Here is a 19756-nt window from a genome sequence, read left to right on the forward strand (position 1 = left end):
TTAAATTTGAGAAGCATTAGCTTTGATTCCTTGAGAGACTTAGCTGTAATATCCATATTGTCCATATAAGTGATATGATATGTAATAGACTTTTTTGGTCCTGTTTTGAGGCTTAAAGAGAAGAGTTGTCCAATCCCCACGTGTGTTTAGGTATCCTAAGACTGGAAGGGATAGGAGTTACCTTCATCCAGTGGCCCTGCCTGACCCCCAGTATCTAAAAGCAGAAGCCATTATGTGAGTTGTGCATACTGTATCTAAAGCCTCAAGAACTTAAGGTCTTGGCAGTGTCTGTGGTTACAGTTATCCCAGAGAATCCAGAGCCGTTAGACAGATCCATTTTCCTTCAAGCAGACTACAAATTACTGACCAAAATCCAAGAATTACTGATCTGAGGGAAAGGAAGTTACTCCTAATTTTTAGACAAATTTTGGTTCACTTGTAAGATCCAACTGCATAGGAGGAAGCTATAATTTAATACTGGACTTCTTCCCAATTAGGTTAATACCAATATAATATAACCGAAGACATAAAGAAAGTCCACATTTATTCTATTTAAAATGTCTTGGGACATTTAATAACAGTTACAATAATGCTCCATAATTAATAAAGCTTTGTCAAAATGCTTTCTTTAATGGTATCACATTAATATCAATTACCTACAAGGAAAAATTCTATTTCATAGCTAATGTTCAACTCAAATATCCCCTTCTCTATGAAGCCTCTTGTCTTGCCAGGGGAAAATAATTGCTTTTTTTACTCTGTGTTCATATGACATTTTATACATACTCCTGTTGTAGACTTCTACTTGATTGCTTATATGCTCACATTTCATATGAAATTCCTCCCCATGATATAAACTTATATAAACCTATATGTTTCTAGTTTCTCCAAAAAATGCCTGGCACAAAGCAGGTGGTGGTGTATATAAAATTAAGTAAATGAGTAGATAGTGTAAGAGGTCACAGTAACTGTTGGGATGGACAAAAATGGTAAAAACTAATTAATTTCTATAGCTTAATATTTTCTATTTTTAATGATAAAATTTAGTGTAGTCTGGCTTTCTGAAGAATCCTCTCATCCTATTTGACTTTTGAACAGAAATAAGTAGCATCAGATTACATATAATTGGTTCGTGAATTGTTAAACTACTGTCAAGTTTTATATCGTGTCAGAAGAGATCTCTGTTTATGCATCTTAAGAAATAAGTGTGAAATTTAAGTGCTGAATTAAAATGTGCATTTTTCCAAGAAGAAAATATGAAAAACTTATGAACGCAAGTGCTACAGAAAGTGCTTCCTTTAAGAAATGTACCATTTTTTTCTTTAGAGCCAAAAAAACAACATATTCTAATGAAAATAAAACTTACTTATAAACATGTTTTTATTCATTAATATTAGAGTTTTTGGAAAATATAGGGAGAGTAGCTATCTTGTAAAATGATTTTATGCATATAAGCAAAGTCCACCTTCAGTAAAAAACACCATTTCCTAAAGAAGAATGATTTCTCATTCTTTTAAATTAACTAAAATTCAGTCAAAAGAAGATCCACCTGTGAACACAAAACACCTACTTAAAGGCAATGCATTTACTCCTCTGAGTATTTCTACTGAATTTTGGTATTCTCTGCCTGCGGGTTTTCTCTTTTCACAACTACTGCTACCATGGCAACAACCAATAAGACACTGCCATGTGCTGCACCCTTGTTCTGAGCCTGACATGCCTCCAAATAAGACCTCATTTTCCATTCATGTGTAAGGCTGAAAGGAATCCAGAAATGACAGGTGTCATTAAAACTAAGTATAAATTAACATCAAAGATGTGTATTCTGAAAGATCCTAAACAAAAGATATATATGTGTGTGGGTGTGTGTATATATATTATATGCATTATATTAATATATATACACACACCCACACACATTTATCTTATGTATATATTATATACATTATATTAATATATATACACACACCCACACACATATATATACATATATATTTGCAAAATAATCAAATCTATTGCTATTAGAAAAGGGCAGCCTGATTTGTTGCTTGGCTCAACTAAAGTGACCTTTACACATATGATGGATGATAGACTAACTGTTTTAGAAAGATAATCACATTAATATCTATGTACAGTCAAGGAGGATATTTTTTTATGCACTACTAACTCAAAGAGCCTTAATTCAATGGTGATGATCATTTGGCAGTAGGCCAAAAATATACCCACAATGGAAGATCTCTAGGGAATAAAACATACGACTTTGAGTTCCATTATGATAACGTATTAGATCTTTTTAAAAAGTTTCTTTGTATTTTAACGTTTTAAAATAGGATAGACGTTCTTTATCATGTATGAAATAAGCCCCAAAGTGAAAATGGAGCAGTAGGAAAAGTTGGGGGAAGCCCAAGAAAAGGTAGATAAAAGAAAAATTCTTATACCTCCAAGCCAGAACTTCTGACTTCTAAGATGAACCAGAGAAAGGCTAGGTTTGTCTCCGAGCCTCTTCCTAGTCAGCTGCAGTCTCCGTCAAAGAGCAGAGAGGGCTGACTTGAGATAAAAAGACCCAGCATGAAGCACACACTATATGGAGGAGGATAAAGATGTGAACAGAGGCACAGCACGAGTGGGAGAGAAGCCCTGTTGGCCAAAAGTGGATGGAAAAGCTTTTCCAAGCCATTCCATTGCATGCAACCATGAGATAAGTTAGACCCAGGGATAAAAACACTGGATTCTCATAGTGGATTCTCTCTATTAACCAAACACACTGACCAGGATGAACTTAGGTGAGCCCCTTCTCCTTTCTATTTCTCTCAATAGGACATTTATGAGGTAGCTATGATGTTCAAGACACTAGACTATGAGCCAGAGAGTAATGTTTCTAAAGGGATGGGACAGGAACCAGGCACCTTAGAATCTGCTGGGTCCCATCTCAGAACTAGTGAATGGGATTCTCTGGAAGTGGGTATTTCCTGGGGAGTTTTTAAGCATAATAAAGTTGAATAACAATTTTCAGCTACAGAATAAAAATATGAGTGAGATACAGTTTGTACCTTCAAAAATATTCTTATCTAATTTCCCTTCTTTAAAGAAGATCTTTGTACTCAACAATTTCTAAAGGCTTTCTGACACTCATTTTAGTTTAACTTTTTCTAACAAGATTAACATTTTACAAGGTACTTCACTAAATAAGTAAAATTTTCATTATGTGACCTGGTTCTATTTACCCAGCCATTTTTGGTGTGTTTTGAGTAAGCCATACAATTTCTTAGTTGCTGTTCTTATTTGGGAACAGATAAAAAATTTAAAAAACAATCAGGAATGTTACCCTCCCTAATGATTTTCAACAATACCCAGGGGGCAGAGGATCAAGACCCAGGGAACTGAGCTCGGCTTCTAGCTAGTTTCGTGACCTTGGGCACACAAGTACACCTCTCTGGGCCTCAGCTTCCCCCTCTAAAAGGAGGGATGAGATTACTCAGGTGACAAAAATCTCTGTGTACTCAGATGGCAGCTTCCATGGCTCTATTACTCCTAAAATTTCTGAAAGGTATTTGTGAAACACATCTCATGTGTGAGTTCATACCAGGGTCCACAGAAAACAAAACTTGTATATTTTAACATTTCTCTAATGCAACTTACAAACTGATAATCCATCCATATGATTCCCATTGACTTTACTAATAAATCCTTTCTTGCATTCATATATTCCTCTCCATTCCTGCTGCAGCTGCCCTAGTCTACAGCCTTTGAAATTACTCACTTGGACCAAATACAATAGCTTCCTAGTTTCTGTTTTTCATCCAATATCACTACACTCCTTATACTACCACCAGGAGCATCTCTCGGGGACACAGATATCATGATGTTATTTGCTACTTTATTATTTTTTTTATTAAAATTTTTTTTAGTATTTATTTATTTTTGAGAGACAGAGCATGAATGGGAGAGGGGTGGAGAGAGAAGGAGACAGAGAATCCGATGCAGGCTCCAGACTACAAGCTGTAAGCACAGAGCCTGAAGCGGGGCTTGAACTAATTAACCATTAAATCATGACCTGGACCGAAGTCAGACGCTTAACTGAGTAAGCCACTCAGGAGCCCCTGTTATTTGCTACTTTAAATCCTTCCGTGTTTTTCTTGTGCTTAAAGCCACAGTCCAAACCCTTAGGAAAAGGTCATGCAGAAGATTGTTACCATCAACCTCCAGCATGCTTGTCCAGTCTCGCTTCTGGCCTCTGCTAGGTCCTTGTGTCTACCAACCAGCCTCACACACTTGTGGTTTTCCCCACACGTGTTATATGCCTTCATTTTACCCATCTTCTACTTTCTCTCTGGAATTCCTCTCATCTTCTTATCTGCCTCACAAGTTTTATGTACTTTCTTAATATCTCTACTACATTAAAACAATCTTAGATTATTTTTTACATGTTTATTCCCTGATAAGTTTTAAGCAAAATAAAATAATAAAGCAAGATAAATTTAAAGCAAAAGAATACTGCCTCATGCATAGATGTTCAAGAAATGTTTGCTAATATACATGCAGGTGACTAGTAATATCTTTTTAAAAAAAATTGAAAAGAAAAACAGAAAATAGCTGGTATACCAGAATGTCCCTTTAATACACTTTTATTTATATTTAAATAAATACTTAAATAAATAAACATTTAAATGAACTTGTCTTACAATATAAATCTTGGAAAAGTTATAAGCGGCTTCTCTGTGCTCTTTGACGTGAGCATTAAAAAATGCACACTTTAGGGGCCCACGGGTGGCTCAGTCGGTTAAGCGTCCGATTTTGGCTTAGTTCATGAACTCGCATTTCATGGGTTTGAGCCCCACGTTGGGCTCTGTGCTGACAGCTCAGAGCCTGGAGCCTGTTTCAGATTCTGTGTCTCCCTCTCTCTCTGCCCCTCCACACACAGTTCATGCTTTCTCTCTCTCTCTCTCTCTCTCTCTCTCTCTCTCTCTCTCCATCTCTCTCTCTCTCCCTCTCTCTCAAAAATAAACATTAAAAAATTTTTTTAAAGTGCACACTGTAAATAAACATTGAAAAAGGCATGAACTGCATGTTCATATTTTAAACAATGAGCACATTGGGAAAGCCCATAGTCAGTGACAAGATCTAAAGTGAGGCAGCTCCTACCTGTTAAATCTGCACTGGGCCACCACCCTAAGTCACAGGCTTTGCAGGTGAATTCATCTTGCACGTATTCATTCTCTTTGCAGGCTGTGCAAATCCAGCAGCAACTTACTTCTCCTTTCCGTATGACCTGTAACACAGAGATAATGCATACGCCTTAAAGATGGTCTCTCCAGAAAGTCTTCTATTTCATATAAGGACTTATTTTCATACTACAATAAAAAAAAGAGTAATTCTTCAAAATATCCTATATGCTGAGGAACATTAAGTACATGCATTCGAATAGGCCTGATTATCTTCGAGTTCAGATGTGAATTTCAGTTCATTCCATGCTGGGTTTGGAGGCTTTTCAAAAATAATTGCTTTCATAAAGGGAATTGATGACATTATATTTTTTAGTGTTACCAAAATGAAACAGCTAAATTTTATTATTTATATTCATCTGTATTAATTGTTCTCAGAAAAATAAAAATTAATTTTTCTTCTCTGAAAGAGCAATGTTTAGCCACAAATTTCTTACGTAATAAAACCTTATTTATTCATAAAATCTGAGGATTTTTAAATGAATTTTGTAACTATGAACATATGAGCAACTTTATACACATAAAAACAGAATGATGGCTAAGAAAGTCAACCCTGTTATTGGCCTTGTGACTTGCTCTAGTGAATTTAAAAGATCACATAAATTGTTGGAAGAAAAATTATTTTTCGCCCAAAATTACAGTGAATCAAAAACTACAATGAATCATTTATTATTGGAGTAGTTTAAACTTTCTCCCATTTTCAATTTGTTTGGTAAGCAAATTTCACTTGGCATAATAAAAAAAAAGTCAAAACACATTGCATTTAAAGTGAGTTTTTTATGGGGCGCCTGGGTGGCGCAGTCGGTTAAGCGTCCGACTTCAGCCAGGTCACGATCTCTCGGTCCGTGAGTTCGAGCCCCGCGTCGGGCTCTGGGCTGATGGCTCAGAGCCTGGAGCCTGTTTCCGATTCTGTGTCTCCCTCTCTCTCTGCCCCTCCCCCGTTCATGCTCTGTCTCTCTCTGTCCCAAAAATAAATAAACGTTGAAAAAAAAAAATTTTTTTTAAAGTGAGTTTTTTGTAAACAGCACATAATTAGATCTTGCTTTCATCTCCAGTCTGAGAACTTCTGCCTTTCATTGAAGTGTTTCATACATTTACATTTAGTATAATCATTGATGTGGTTGGATATAAATATTTTGATCAGATAGATGTTGGACATTGTGTACATAAGGCGTAGAGTCCTGGATGTTTTTCCCTGAAGAATTAATTATTGGTCTTTGTTCTGATGGCAGTTAAACTACTCGTGGCTCAGTTTGAGCCTTGTTTTTAATCTTTTAGGATAAGTCTAGAAGATTGTCTGCTCTAGAAATAATTAAGCCTCATATTAAAGTGTAATCACCTGGGGTTTCTACTTAATTCCTTGTGTATTCAACAAAGTATCTCCACTCTGGCTTGTGAAAAATGAGACAATTCCTGGGTCTGTGTAAGCTCAGGGATTCCAGGTCCCCAGTAATTGTTTTCTACCTGGACTTTTTGAATTCGGTGTTTGGCCAAATATTCAAGGGAACCTGTGTGTTAACCTCTGGGACTCTTTCTGAATAGATCTCCTCTCCCTTACACTGCAGTACAAATTCTCGCTGCCTTAGCCTTCCTAAATCTTGATTTCTGTCTTCTTAAATTAGCAAGGTCTCCAAGCTCTGTATTCTCTTTCATTGCACAACAATCAGGGAATTGCCTCCAGGCATAAAGCCTTAGTGACTTTTGGGTTCATCTTGTTTGTTTGCCTACACTTCCCTGGAATCAAGGTCATGCACTGTTTTCCAATGTCTGAACACAGTTATTTCATATATTATGTCAAGTTTTCTAGTTGTTTACAGCAAAAGGCAGTCTGGACTCCGTTACTCTTTCATGGCTAGAAGCAAAAGTTCTTCCCTAACACAGTAAATATTATTAAATGTTTTCATATGTAAAATCAGGAATTAAATTGTAAATATTGCCATACCTTAAAATAATACAAACTCTAGCTTTTGTGAAAATAAAATTATCTTCTCACAGAGCAGGTCAAAATTTATATATTTATCTTAGAATTACATATAAAATATCAAATAACAGTATATTTTCAGAAAATGTAAAATGTTTTCTTTTTCTTCTTTTACTTTCAAATGACTTTAGAAACTAGAATCAGATTGTCTTTTCAAAAACTAGCCCCAACTTCAAAATAAGCATGGAAAATTTACATTCTAGATAATAATTTTTTAAGTGATATATGAGAAAAATTCAATAAATGAATACTACTTTCTTATTTTAGTTGGTATAAAAAGTATAGTAAAAGCCATCACAAAATACTGTATGACTTCAGTCAGCTTTGTGTTTTTCTCTCACTATAAAATTAATGCTACTAATTTGACAAATTCAAAAGGTGATAATGCTAAGCAAATTTATTTATTCAGGATGACTAGTGAAGGTAGATCCTATGAGTGACTCTTGGAAAGTCTTTAAAATTAGGTTTTAAATGATTGAATAAATGAATGAATAAATGATTAACTTATACCTTTACTATTAATTATATAATTATATAAAGGTATATAATCAATTATATAATTAACAATTATAAAATTATAATTATACAAATATTATAAAATTATGTAATTATATCATTATAAAATTATAAAACATAATTATATAATTATTTATTAATAATAAAAAATGAAGCTGCTCACGTGCAGTTTTTTTTTTATGTCTTCTTTATTCTGCCACCAAGTATGTGTACTTTTGGCATACAATGTCTATAATATCTGATTTGTCTTTTCCATCTCTCAGTCACCCCTCTAGACCGAGATTTTAACACTTTACACTTGAATTCTGGGCCCTGTCTTTTAATTATACAACATGCTCTAATTTCTTCTTGCGCTTACTTACTTACTTCTTACTCTTACTTCTTACTTCTTTCTCTAATTTCTTAACATGCAGAGCTTCCTAGATCACGGGAATGGCCAGTGGGCTCCTCAAGAGAAGGGACAAAGCCAGCTCATTGTTTTCAGATCATTGTCATCAAGGGATAGATATGTACCAAAAACACACAGTAGGTGGTCAGTGGGTGGTGACTTGAATCTTTTTAAAACATACAATTAGGGCACTCAAAGAAGTTTAGTGCCTCCCAACCCCAATACCTTTGCAACATAAGCTCTTTAGTCAGGCATTCACTTAGTCCCTGGTCCTTGCTTCTGCACTTAACTTTGTTAATAATTTCTTACATAAGTCTGTCAAATGAGGACAGAGCCTCTGTGCCAACTCCTCATTGTGTCCTCATTAATGTCCACATAACTCTGTTTTTGTTTGTTTGTTTTGGAGGGAGGTTTCAAGTAGACTAGAAACATCATCAAATTTGTGTTTCATCTGACTTGCTTTGTGCAAGGAGTAACCTAGAGAATACAGTTTAAAGACAGAGAGATAAAGAAGACAGAATGTGTGTGCGTGTGCGTGTGCGTGTTTATAGGTGGGTGTTAACCCATGGCTCTCACGTGGAACCATATAGCAAACAAATAAATACATTTTCATAAAGAATGAACATAATCTCCCATTTAGAATGTCACCTTTCTCCACAAGTCCAAAGTCCATCTGTGTCAATACTCTCAAGGGTAGGTACAACATTACAAGCTTCAGACAGTATTTCTGGAGCAGTAAATCCTTTCAAACAGGGCCTTATTTACAGTTCTCTAAGAGCTAAAATATAGTTGGCATTTCATTACTACAAGTTAGATTTTGTCCGCTAGCTTTTTTCATATCTATATGGTAGATATGTTTCATTTAGGTACAGTTTTTTAAAATATTGTTGTTGTCTCTAATTTATGTTCAAATCTCCTTCAGATATTCAAATCAAAATCATATTACTGATTATTTGTATATTTTGTTTTTTTATATGAGTCAGGCTTACTAATATTTCTTTCGCATGTACAGTGGCATCATTATTAGTTACTTTTGTTAATCTCTTACTGTGCCTAATTTATAAATTAAACCTTATCATAGGTATATAAATCTAGGAAAAAACATAGCATATATTATGGGTTTGGTACTATTTGGGATTTCAGCCATCCATAGGGAGGGAGGTGTCCTGGATTATATTCCCCACAAACAAGAGGAGACTACTGTAGTATACACCCAATAACTGAATAAAGTATTTTTTCACTTTTGTCACAGAAAATACTTTTTATGATAGATCTGAGTCACAACAACAGTTTTGATATTTTACTGAAACTGCCCTTGAAGGACCAAGGCTTACTAAGGCCCCCAGCCTGCTTTGATTCTTTCTAGATCCTGCGTACACAGTGCTGTTGATTGCTAGTGAGACTAGGTGACCTGCTGGTACACGCAATGCCATTATTCAATTACATACACACTGTAGGAGTCTTAAAAGATTTATGCAATAGGAAAGCAAGTGTTCATTCTGTGACTCAGTTTCTGAAGTAACGTGAAATGGATTTTTTAAATTAAGGTTTTATTTAGAAAAAGAACGTAAGAAAATAAATAACATCAAGAGAAAATAATGAAGGAAAGGTAACTGTGAATCAAAGGAAACAGAAAATTTTCATCAGAAGAGAACTGCCTAAAAGACTAAACAGAATAAAGAAATTGAGTCTACTCTAATCAGGACTGGAGGAGAATCAGCTACAAGAGAGAAGAGCTAACCCTGCCCCCCAATCAACTTAATGGCTGATGTTTTTCTCCAGCTACACTGAGTTCCTCCAAGGAATGGGCCATGGTTGAGCTTCCTTTGCATTCCCTGTACTAGTGAGGTACTAAAGCTGAAGGGACTCCATGTTAGAAACGCTCCATCTTGGGGCACCTGGGTGGATCAGTTAGTTTAGCACCTAGTTAAGCATCTGACTCTTGGTTAAGCTCAGGTCATGAGCTCACGGTTCGTGACATGGAGCTTGGCATTGCGCTCTGTGCTCATGGTGTGGAGGCTTTTTGGGATTCTCTCTCAACCTCTTTCTCTGCCCCTCCTCTGCTTGTGCTGTCTCTCTCTCTCTCTCTCAAAATAAATAAACAAACAAATATTTTTTTTAAAAAAGAAAAAGAAAAGTTCCATCTCTGCTGTTTTTCTACTAGGCCCCATTTACTCATGTTCCATATTTTGCCTCTAAATAAGCCAATGAAGCTATGTTCTCACTTCAAGGGGAAAGTAAGAAAGTTAATCATTCTCTGAAATTTGTCCTAGGCCCCAAATACCTGATAACACCTAAGAAGAGCCAAATTCCAAACATGTTCCAGGACACTAACTGCAAACAAACCTTGGCTGATACTGGCATCAATACTCCTACCTTCAGTAATGTATGGAATAATACCTATTGTACACCTCATACTCACCTTTGAATGGACTCTACCCTGGATTCCTGAAGAAACATGTACTTTAGACCCTTTTCTAATATGAACCCCTAACCCCAAGCAATGATGAGACTCATTCTCCTTTCCTTTTCAAGTCTCCCCGACACTCTGTCTGCTATCCTCTGTCACTCAGGCTATTTAATAAATTCTTCCACTTTCTCTTGCTGGTGTTTGGTTTCTATCCTGTGTGAAGTCAAGGACCCTTTTGGCTGGTCTTGTGGGACCTTCCCCTGGATCCTCAGACCCAGCCCATCTGCATCACTAGTATAATTCTTGGCCCATATTAATTTCTCAATAATGTAGACGGATGAAAAGAGGAAAATATTATAGACTATGACATAAACAGAAGAAACAGAAATGAATTCAAAGAAAGGAAAAGAAGAGTAAGGGATGAAAACCCTACAAAAAGTAAATACAGAATATCAATTAAAATCCCTACATTGCAATTTGTTATACGGAAAATATAATAAAAATGGCATGGGAATATAAAATCATCACAAGAATGGGGCACCAAGGTGGCTCAGTCGGTCAAACATCTGACTCTTGATTTTGGCTCAGGTCACGATCTCACAGTCCATGAGTTTGAGCCCCGCATCAGGTCTGTGCTAACAGTGCAGAACCTGCTTGGGATTCTCTGTTCTCTGTCTGTCTGTCTGTCTGTCTCTCAAAATAAATAAATAAAATCTTAAAATCATCACAAGAATGGACATATATAAAGTCAGCTTTTTGCTAGGACCTCTGTACAGAATTACACTAACCCTTCATAGCCACTCAATGCAGTGGAGTTAATTACGTGCATTCTGTGGATGAGGAAGCCGTTGCAGAAGGGATTGGTATCTTGTGCAAATCTCAGTCTTGTTATCTGCAATTATTTTCAAAAGGCAGGCCCTCCTAGTGTAACAATGGCTGCTAAGGCGATGACATGTTATGTGGAGAAACAAAATTATATCTCAGAGCCTGGTAGATATATATTCAATTAATCAACCTTTGTTTAGTGGCCCGTGTGTCAGACATGGTGCTATGCATGGGATAAATTATTGAAGAACCCAATTGTTGGTGTTAAGGAGCTCAAAATCTAACATAATGTGTTAAGTGTACTGATAGAGGAATGAAATGCTTATGCAGAACATATATATTCAATTATTCACTCATTCTCTTACAACATGCGTTTAAAGTGCATATAATGTGCCAGGCACCATGTCAAGGCTAGACATAGTCAGTGAATAAAACAGATAATATCCCCATCCTGAGGAGGAGCTATTATTCTAGAGAAGGGTTTTGAGAAAACTAAAGGGAGAAAGAGGAATAGGGTGCAGGGCAGGGACCAAGGTGAGGCAAGTGTAGCACCTAGGGACCAAATTTAAAGAGACACCCACCCTCAGCGTTGTGTAAGTATGTACCCTGCACTTGCACAACCTCGAGAGTGAGTGCCTCCCTAAATCCTGGGCACTAGGCACCTCATTTGCCTCATGGTGGTCCTAGATAGGGGGGTGCCTGGAATAAGGAATCGCAATCTTGCATTTGGGGATTAGATAAGGCATCACTAAGATATTGCCACTTAAGTGAAGACTTGAGAGAAGGAAAGGGTATAAGCCGTGAGTATATCCAGTGGAAGAGTATTCTAGGCAGAGGGAACAGCTAGAACAGAGTTGGTATGCTGCATACTCATACTTCCTTCTCTATTTTTCTGTATGTATGTTATACTTCAATAAATGTTCACTTACAAAAGCAAATGGGTCTGCCACTGCCACTGTCCAGTATCACGTCATTTAGCAGCAGCACCTATCAGGTGCTATCTGCCCAAAAGTGGCGATAGGCTGGGTCTGAAGCTAAGGTGATTACCAACAGCTTCAGTAAACAGAGTCTGGTCAACATACAAGAGGTGAAGATGTAGATATTACTCAAAGTAGCTATGGATAAATTAATAATTCCACAGAATTTCTCATTATGACCAGTGCTTACAGCTTCTTCCTCATCCAGAGGGACTATGGTACTCATGTTTTCACATGCACAAGAAGACACACACACACACACACACACACACACACACACACACAAAGCATTTTGTCTTCTTTTTTTTTTCAAAATTGCAGCCAATATATTTTTAGTTGCCCGGGGAGATCACATCAATGTTATGTAATCACAGGCTTCTCAGATAAGGAGTTTTTTATATTCATGTGGGCAATTTATATTCAGATCTTGCCATCCTGCAGTGGAATTTTGAAAGAATCACATAATGGACGAACCGTATCATCACTCCTCTGGTTGCCAGAATGGCTACATTAACTGTGAAGTTTAAATGGGTAGTTTGCTTTGATTCGCACCAAGAGAAAGCAGAGGTGGATGCGACAGTTGTGCTTGATGATATTATTGCTAACTTTCTTCGCTCCTCTTATGGCCATATGAGAATTATCCTTATTCTTACAGAACATAAGCTGAGGTATTAAGATATCGAGTTTCGTGATATTTGCACCTGACTCTCAAATGGCTCAGGGAGAACATGGGACAGAGTAAAAGAGAGAGAGGGAGAAAGAAAGAAAGAAAGAAAGAAAGAAAGAAAGAAAGAAAGAGAAAGGGTAAGGTGAGAAAAAATAGAGTGAAGGATTTACAATTACTAAATGTGGCTGCTGGCTATACAAGTGGTCAATTTCATGTTTTCTTTCATGTTTGAAAGTGAGACAAGGAGAGAAATATTAACTAGATCAAAATTATGAGCAAATAGGGAAAAAGCTGAACCAAAATAAAAATGTTCATTACAGATATGGGAAGTATTCAAAGATAATTCACAGTTAGCGGTCATGAAATAACTCTGAAAACTCTCTGGACGGTCCAGGCTGATGGGGCTGAATGGGCTGGGTGCTGGGGACCTGACATGCACACGCAAGCCACGTAGTGACCAGACAGTAATGACTGTTTGCACCATGAGCACGTTTGCTTGAGGTAGATTTCAGTCTAAAATGATTCTCTTGACACCAAATTCAAGGCAAAATTCCTCCTCCTACTGCCATGGAGGGAAGAGGACATATGTGAGCAATTTTGAGGAGGCACTGGAGGAGAATGAAACCATTCCAAATGCTATAGCCTATCATATAAAAACAAAAATAGCTAGAAGTATAAAGAAGGGCAATTGATACACTTTGAACTCTGAATGTGGAGTAACTGCAGATGGAAAAACTGAATATAAAATAATCTGTCAAGCGTGATCCATAACGTGACCTAGAAGAAAATCGGCAGGTGAGCTACTCAGATTCAATGTGAGAGTAAGAAGAGTGGAAGGGGAAGAAGAGTGCACCTCGTTTCCCTAACTTCCAATTCCGGGTATTGAGATCAAAGGGCCAGTATCTCATCAGGTGGTGAATTACCCGGAAATGGTGTTAAAGCCTGTTTTTGGTTATTTTATATTTTGATGAAAATTTTGCAACTTTTCCATCATTACAAAACAAATGGAATGATAACACTTTTCAAAGTTCATCTGTCTGATTTCACATAATACAGTGTTTCATAGTCTATCACATCATTAAAGTTGTTTTTCTCCCTGAGGATATTTAACTGTGATATTGGCAGATGTGTTATTACCTGGAGTACACACGTTATAATGTGACTGCATTTTCTTCTCAACCTTGATACTGGAGAGCATGGACCCAAGACACATCTATTGCCTGTAACTATTTCTGCATAAAGTGACAGGAAGGATTGTTGGCAAATCATATATGTTCTATCATACAAAATTTAACCTTATCTCATTTATTTATTTATCATTAGGAAAGGGAAGGTGGTACTAACTGCTTGACAATTTTGATCAAAATAGATATCCAGGGGCGCCTGGGTGGCGCAGTCGGTTAAGCGTCCGACTTCAGCCAGGTCACGATCTCGCGGTCCGTGAGTTCGAGCCCCGCGTCGGGCTCTGGGCTGATGGCTCAGAGCCTGGAGCCTGTTTCCATTTCTGTGTCTCCCTCTCTCTCTGCCCCTCGCCCGTTCATGCTCTGTCTCTCTCTGTCCCAAAAATAAATAAACGTTGAAAAAAAAAATTAAAAAAAAAAAAAAATAGATATCCAGTCTTTCAGAGGGACAGCATCCCTGGCCGGATAATGCTGGAATTGGGCCAAGTAAGCAACTATAAATATAGAAAGAGTTCTTTCAAGAGCTGGAAAATGTACAGAGGAAGAGGAAAACAATGCTAAAGAGGCTACAGAAAGAATGAGTTCACAGCAGGCATTAAAGGGATGATCTTAGGTTGCTAAAGAAGACAAACATTCTGGAATGTGAGGCTCTCATCCCTAATCTCTGCAGTCTTAAGCTATCAGATCTACAACAAAGTGGCTGCTTTTTAATCACTGGCCTATGTTGACAGGTGGTAGTATTAATGTGAAAATTAATATTAGCTATTATATTTTTAAAAGAAGGGTAATAATATCGGTAGAAACGATAAGATTTTTACATTGACAACATCTGCCAAGTAGCTATACTTACCAACAGAAAAACCTAGAGTCAAACTCCTCTAGTAGTGTTACCTAATCATGCTTATGGTATTATTAAATCTAAGGATACATAGTTCCAATTAAAGGTCAATGGTTAATGGTTTCTTAATAGACTGTCCTAGCTTCCTTCCATCTTTGAAGGAGTCTGGGATCACAATGAAAATGAACATGTCCCTTTTAGTTTGATACTCAACAAATCGGTGGCTTGGCCTCTTTGCTGATCTAACTGGAGTGGGAAACTCAGGGTGATGCAGGAAGCTGAAGCTGAACAAGGGATTCTAGCAGGTATAAGTTAAGTAATCTTCTGAGGTCCACCCTGCCAACACCTTTGAAACTAAATTTTTATCTTTCCAATAGAAAATACCAAGAAATAGGAAAGAATCAGACTTATCTCTTGAAAGGAAATTAGTTAACCTAATTCCAAAGTCTGTAGTTTGTAAGATACATGTACTTGGGCTTTTCTATATGTACGTAAGGTATATTTCACTATATGACAATATGGCCTGTGTAAATCGGGAAATATTTGTGATCTATTCTATTACATTCATGTAACTTCAGAATTTTATTTTGATTGGCCGGGTGAGAACAGGAGGAATCAGTGCTGTCCATTCATCATGCCCAAATCCCAGCCCCCAAATAATCCTCTTAAAGCAAAGAACCCACAGACAAACTTAGGGGAGAAAAAAAAAATAGAAGACAGAGAGGAAAGGAAAGAATAGGAGCCAGTGAAAGCAATCTGCAGGCTCTTTTCCCTCGACATCTCTGCCGGATTCCCTGCCTCTATTAAACTCTCCCAACCTCCCGCACTAATACTGCGTCTTCAGTTCTAGATTCTGTTCCCTGTTAAAGTGCATCTCTATTTATAATTTTATTGTGAACTCCTGAGAAAATAAAGCTTAGCAACTGAAACTTGCATTAGTAGGAAATACACCAGTTCATCTAATGACAGGCAATTGAACCACACGAGGCAGTGAGGTGATCAGAGCTCTGGGCTGGTTCTGATCCCAGCTTTGGCACTTTCTAGCTTGAGAGAGCTTGGGGCAAATGACTCAACCTCTCTGGGCTTCAGATTCCTCATCTGTATAATGGGGGCCACAATATCTGCTTTAAAAGTGTTATTTTAAGGAATCATTAAAATGGTGACTGTAATATATCTATTATTGTACTTGCACAAGAATATGCTTGAAAAATATTTATCCCTGACCTCTATTGCCTCCCTTCTCCTTCCTTTCACTGCTGCCTTCACCTTCCCACTCCTTCTTGGCTCTTCACCACACCAAGGAAAATGGCTGCAGGCCTGGTGCAGGAGATCACCACATGTGCAGGCTGTTGGTGTTTGACTGCAGATTCACTGTCCACACTTTGTGTGCTGCCTTAGATCCTCTTCTCCTAGCCTCTCTCTCAGGCCCTTGGCCACTGGCTCTTGGAAAGTCCTGGACACTTCTGCAACCCATACTTCAGTCTCTACCACTGTTGTCTCTTTTCTTGGGATGTCCAACTGTCTCTCCCATGACTCCGTCACTGGGCTTCAGCTACCTCCATTGTAGTCACCACAGCAGAAGCCCAGACCAGACCGCATGGGACCCAACTGCTTCTAGATCTGAAAAAGGACCGTGGGACCAGACATAGATTCTGACTTCCCCAGTAGCTGTCTAAAGGGATCAGACGATACGACTTCCTGTGAGTAAACTTTGTCCACAGGAGCATGTCCACAGGAAAATGGCACGGCATGGCGCACACATTCTTCCCCCCTCCTTGCTCCAGTAGCTACTCCAAGTGGCCCACCCAGAGATCTCTCTGAGGTTGAATGACCGGTTATACCCAGTGAAGTGGCATCCTGCTCAGTAAAGTATCACTTTAGTGACGGTGGTGGTGGTGGTGGTGGTGGTGGTGGCAGGGGCTTCCGTGCTTCCGTGTCTCCTTTTCCCTTTCCCTTCACTCTTGCATCTGAGAATTCCATTTCCCAGTAATGCACTAGCACTTAGGCAGTGCTTAGTTTTAAGGTTTTGAGGAAACCTGTGAACTACACTGTCCGGGCTTTCTTGCCAATGTCTTCTGGATGAAGTTGGCCAAATGCAGGGACCTAGTGAGAGACTCAAGCGAGGGAGAGAGGGGAAGTCAAGGTATCCTCCCCTCCCCGCTTCAGGGGGCAGTTCAGGAGCAGCTGTGACTCCTCCCTGTGTCCCTCTGGCCTGGGGTGAGGATGATTCTTGCTGTTACTCAGCTCTGCGGTGGCTTGGTGTCCTCTTTTACTTTTATAACCAATCTATCAAACAACCTGGCAAGGGTTCTTTTTTCCCTGACTGAACCCTGACTAATAAAGCACACAACAATAAAAAGTTTGATTTTACTTAACTGTGTTTCTGGAATGGTTAAAAAGAAATTTCTGCTTTTATAAGACATTATATGTAGATTTCTAAGAATCGATAACATAAGAAAACTACTTTTAACTACTTCAAGGGAAATTACCATAAGAAAGCTCTATGGGTTATCGTTTAAAAAGTCAAATAATTTATTTTAGCATTTTAAATGGCATTCTATATTTAAAATGAATAATCCCTTTCTAAGCATTATGCTTTCCAGTGAATACCAGTGCAAGTCCTATAATCACCTTCTATGTTGCCTCTCTCCTGTCTTTGTGGTGGCTACTGAGGGATCTGGCTCTTTGCATCCTGGGCCTGGTGGGTGGCAAATTGGTGGTGTGAGAATATAAGTGCGATCATTTGGTAAATGGGATTCAGATTTCATTTGTTTGCATACCTCCCATGGTGCTTATGGGTAACAAACAAACATTCCACACCCCCCCCCACCTCCACTCCAGGTGCCATTGAGAACAGGCATATTTTCTTCCTGCAGGGTACACAATATTTCTAAAATTAGACCCCGAGAGATTTGCATTTATAGCGAGTGCTCTGTAATGGCTCCGCGATGATTTCTGGGATCTCCTTCAATAACAAACACTGCATGGGCGTAATGCAAACGTGAAGCCAGAAATACTTTAGTATCTAGGCATAGAGATGTATGACAGCCTTTCCTGTGAACCTGGGGAGGAAAGGCCTTTTTTCTGAAAGGTACAAATGGGAATCCACATGGTACGCGAGCCCCCATTCATGGCCTACAAGTAACCACAGTAACAGCAGGGAATTGTGGAAGGGGGCTGGAGTTCAGGGAATCTTTGGAATGATTTGTTTTCTCTTGCCACGGTTTGTTTGTTTGATTGTTTTTCTTATACTCTGAAAAACACCAACTTTGTAGTTCCATAACGTTTTATAGTACTTGTTTGCAGCATAGACAATGTTCCCACCCAAGCTGGAAAGGCCTGAGTCACACATGTGATACCCCTTGATTCACATTGTCCCCGCAGTATGACCTCTGTCTCAGATGTCCCATTTTCCCCGCCATCCAGAAAGGATGACAAAATTAGAGTCCAGTGGTCTGGCATCTCATAGCAACAATTAGGAAGCTTTGGGCCTCTGGAGTTTAAACCATCAGACAGCCTCATATGGAAGAATTCTATTGGGACAAGAATCAGAAATGGGATTCCTGGCGAGCAGCCTTGCTGACCTACAGCCTGTACACATTGGATTGGCTGCAACCATGCTTACACTGCTGAAATACTTCTGCCCAGAGTGCAAACTCATGGTATCTTCGAGCTTCCTGAATGCCCCACACTACTCCTGCCTTACAGGACTCCTTGCCCAAATCTTCCCACCATTCAAGGACTAACTCTCGGCTTGGTGGGATGCCTCCAGCACCTTCTCACAGAGCCAAGAAGGAGTCCATTCTGATCAGTTAGTTGGCATGGCAATTATTAAGTACTTTTAATATCACATCTGGGGGCACCTGGGTGGCTCAGTTGGTTGAGCATCCGACTTAGGCTCAGGTCATGACCTCATGGTTCATGGGTTCGAGCCCACATAGGGCCCTGTGCTGACAGCTCAGAGCTTGGAGCCTGCTTCAGAGTCTGTCTCCCCCTCTCTCTCTCTCTGCCCCTCCCCCACTCGCGCTCTCTCTCTCTCTCTCTCTGTCTCTCAAAAATAAATAAATATTAAAAAATTTTAGGGGCGCCTGGGTGGCGCAGTCGGTTGAGCGTCCGACTTCAGCCAGGTCACGATCTCGCGGTCCGTGAGTTCGAGCCCCGCGTCGGGCTCTGGGCTGATGGCTCAGAGCCTGGAGCCTGTTTCCGATTCTGTGTCTCCCTCTCTCTCTGCCCCTCCCCCGTTCATGCTCTGTCTCTCTCTGTCCCAAAAATAAATAAAAACGTTGAAAAAAAAATTAAAAAAAAATTTTTAATATCACATCTGCATAGAAAGAACAAGATACTTAAGACTAGGGTGAATAAAACTAATGTAACATTGTGTGTCAACTATATTCTGATTTAAAAAATCATAAAATGCAATCAATCAGACAAACCAACTAGGGTAAATTATCTCAGAAGTTTGTTTCTTCCTCAAAGTGGTTGGGATCCCTGAGAGTTGGAGTCCATCAGGACAGCTCTTCAAAAGATGTTACAGCTTGGGGCGCCTGGGTGGCTCAGTTGGTTAAGCATCCAACTTTTGATTTTGGCTCAAGTCATGATCTTGCAGTTTGTGAATTCAAGCCCCATGTCAGGTTCTGCTCTGACAGTGACAGTGTGGAGGCTGCTTGGGATTTTCTCTATCCCTGTGTTTCTGTCCCTCCCCCACGTGCACTCTCTCTCTTTCTCTCTCTCTCTCTCTCTCTCTCTCTCTC

General features: G+C 38.8%; 1 protein-coding gene across 7 annotated transcripts in view; it reads right to left on the minus strand.

The window, feature by feature from the left end:
* Positions 1-19756, minus strand: part of GRM1 (glutamate metabotropic receptor 1) — a 434400-nt gene that overhangs the window by 47485 nt on the left and 367159 nt on the right. For all 7 annotated transcript variants that reach the window (XM_040448935.1, XM_040448933.1, XM_040448932.1 and 4 more), the window contains exon 7: positions 5143-5269. In XM_040448935.1, the coding sequence (XP_040304869.1) occupies positions 5143-5269 (127 nt within the window). The remainder of the gene's footprint in view (positions 1-5142; positions 5270-19756) is intronic.

This window comes from Herpailurus yagouaroundi, unplaced genomic scaffold, assembly GCF_014898765.1.
Source record: "Herpailurus yagouaroundi ecotype Mexico unplaced genomic scaffold, PumYag 198, whole genome shotgun sequence".
NCBI classification, from domain to species: Eukaryota; Metazoa; Chordata; class Mammalia; order Carnivora; family Felidae; genus Herpailurus; species Herpailurus yagouaroundi.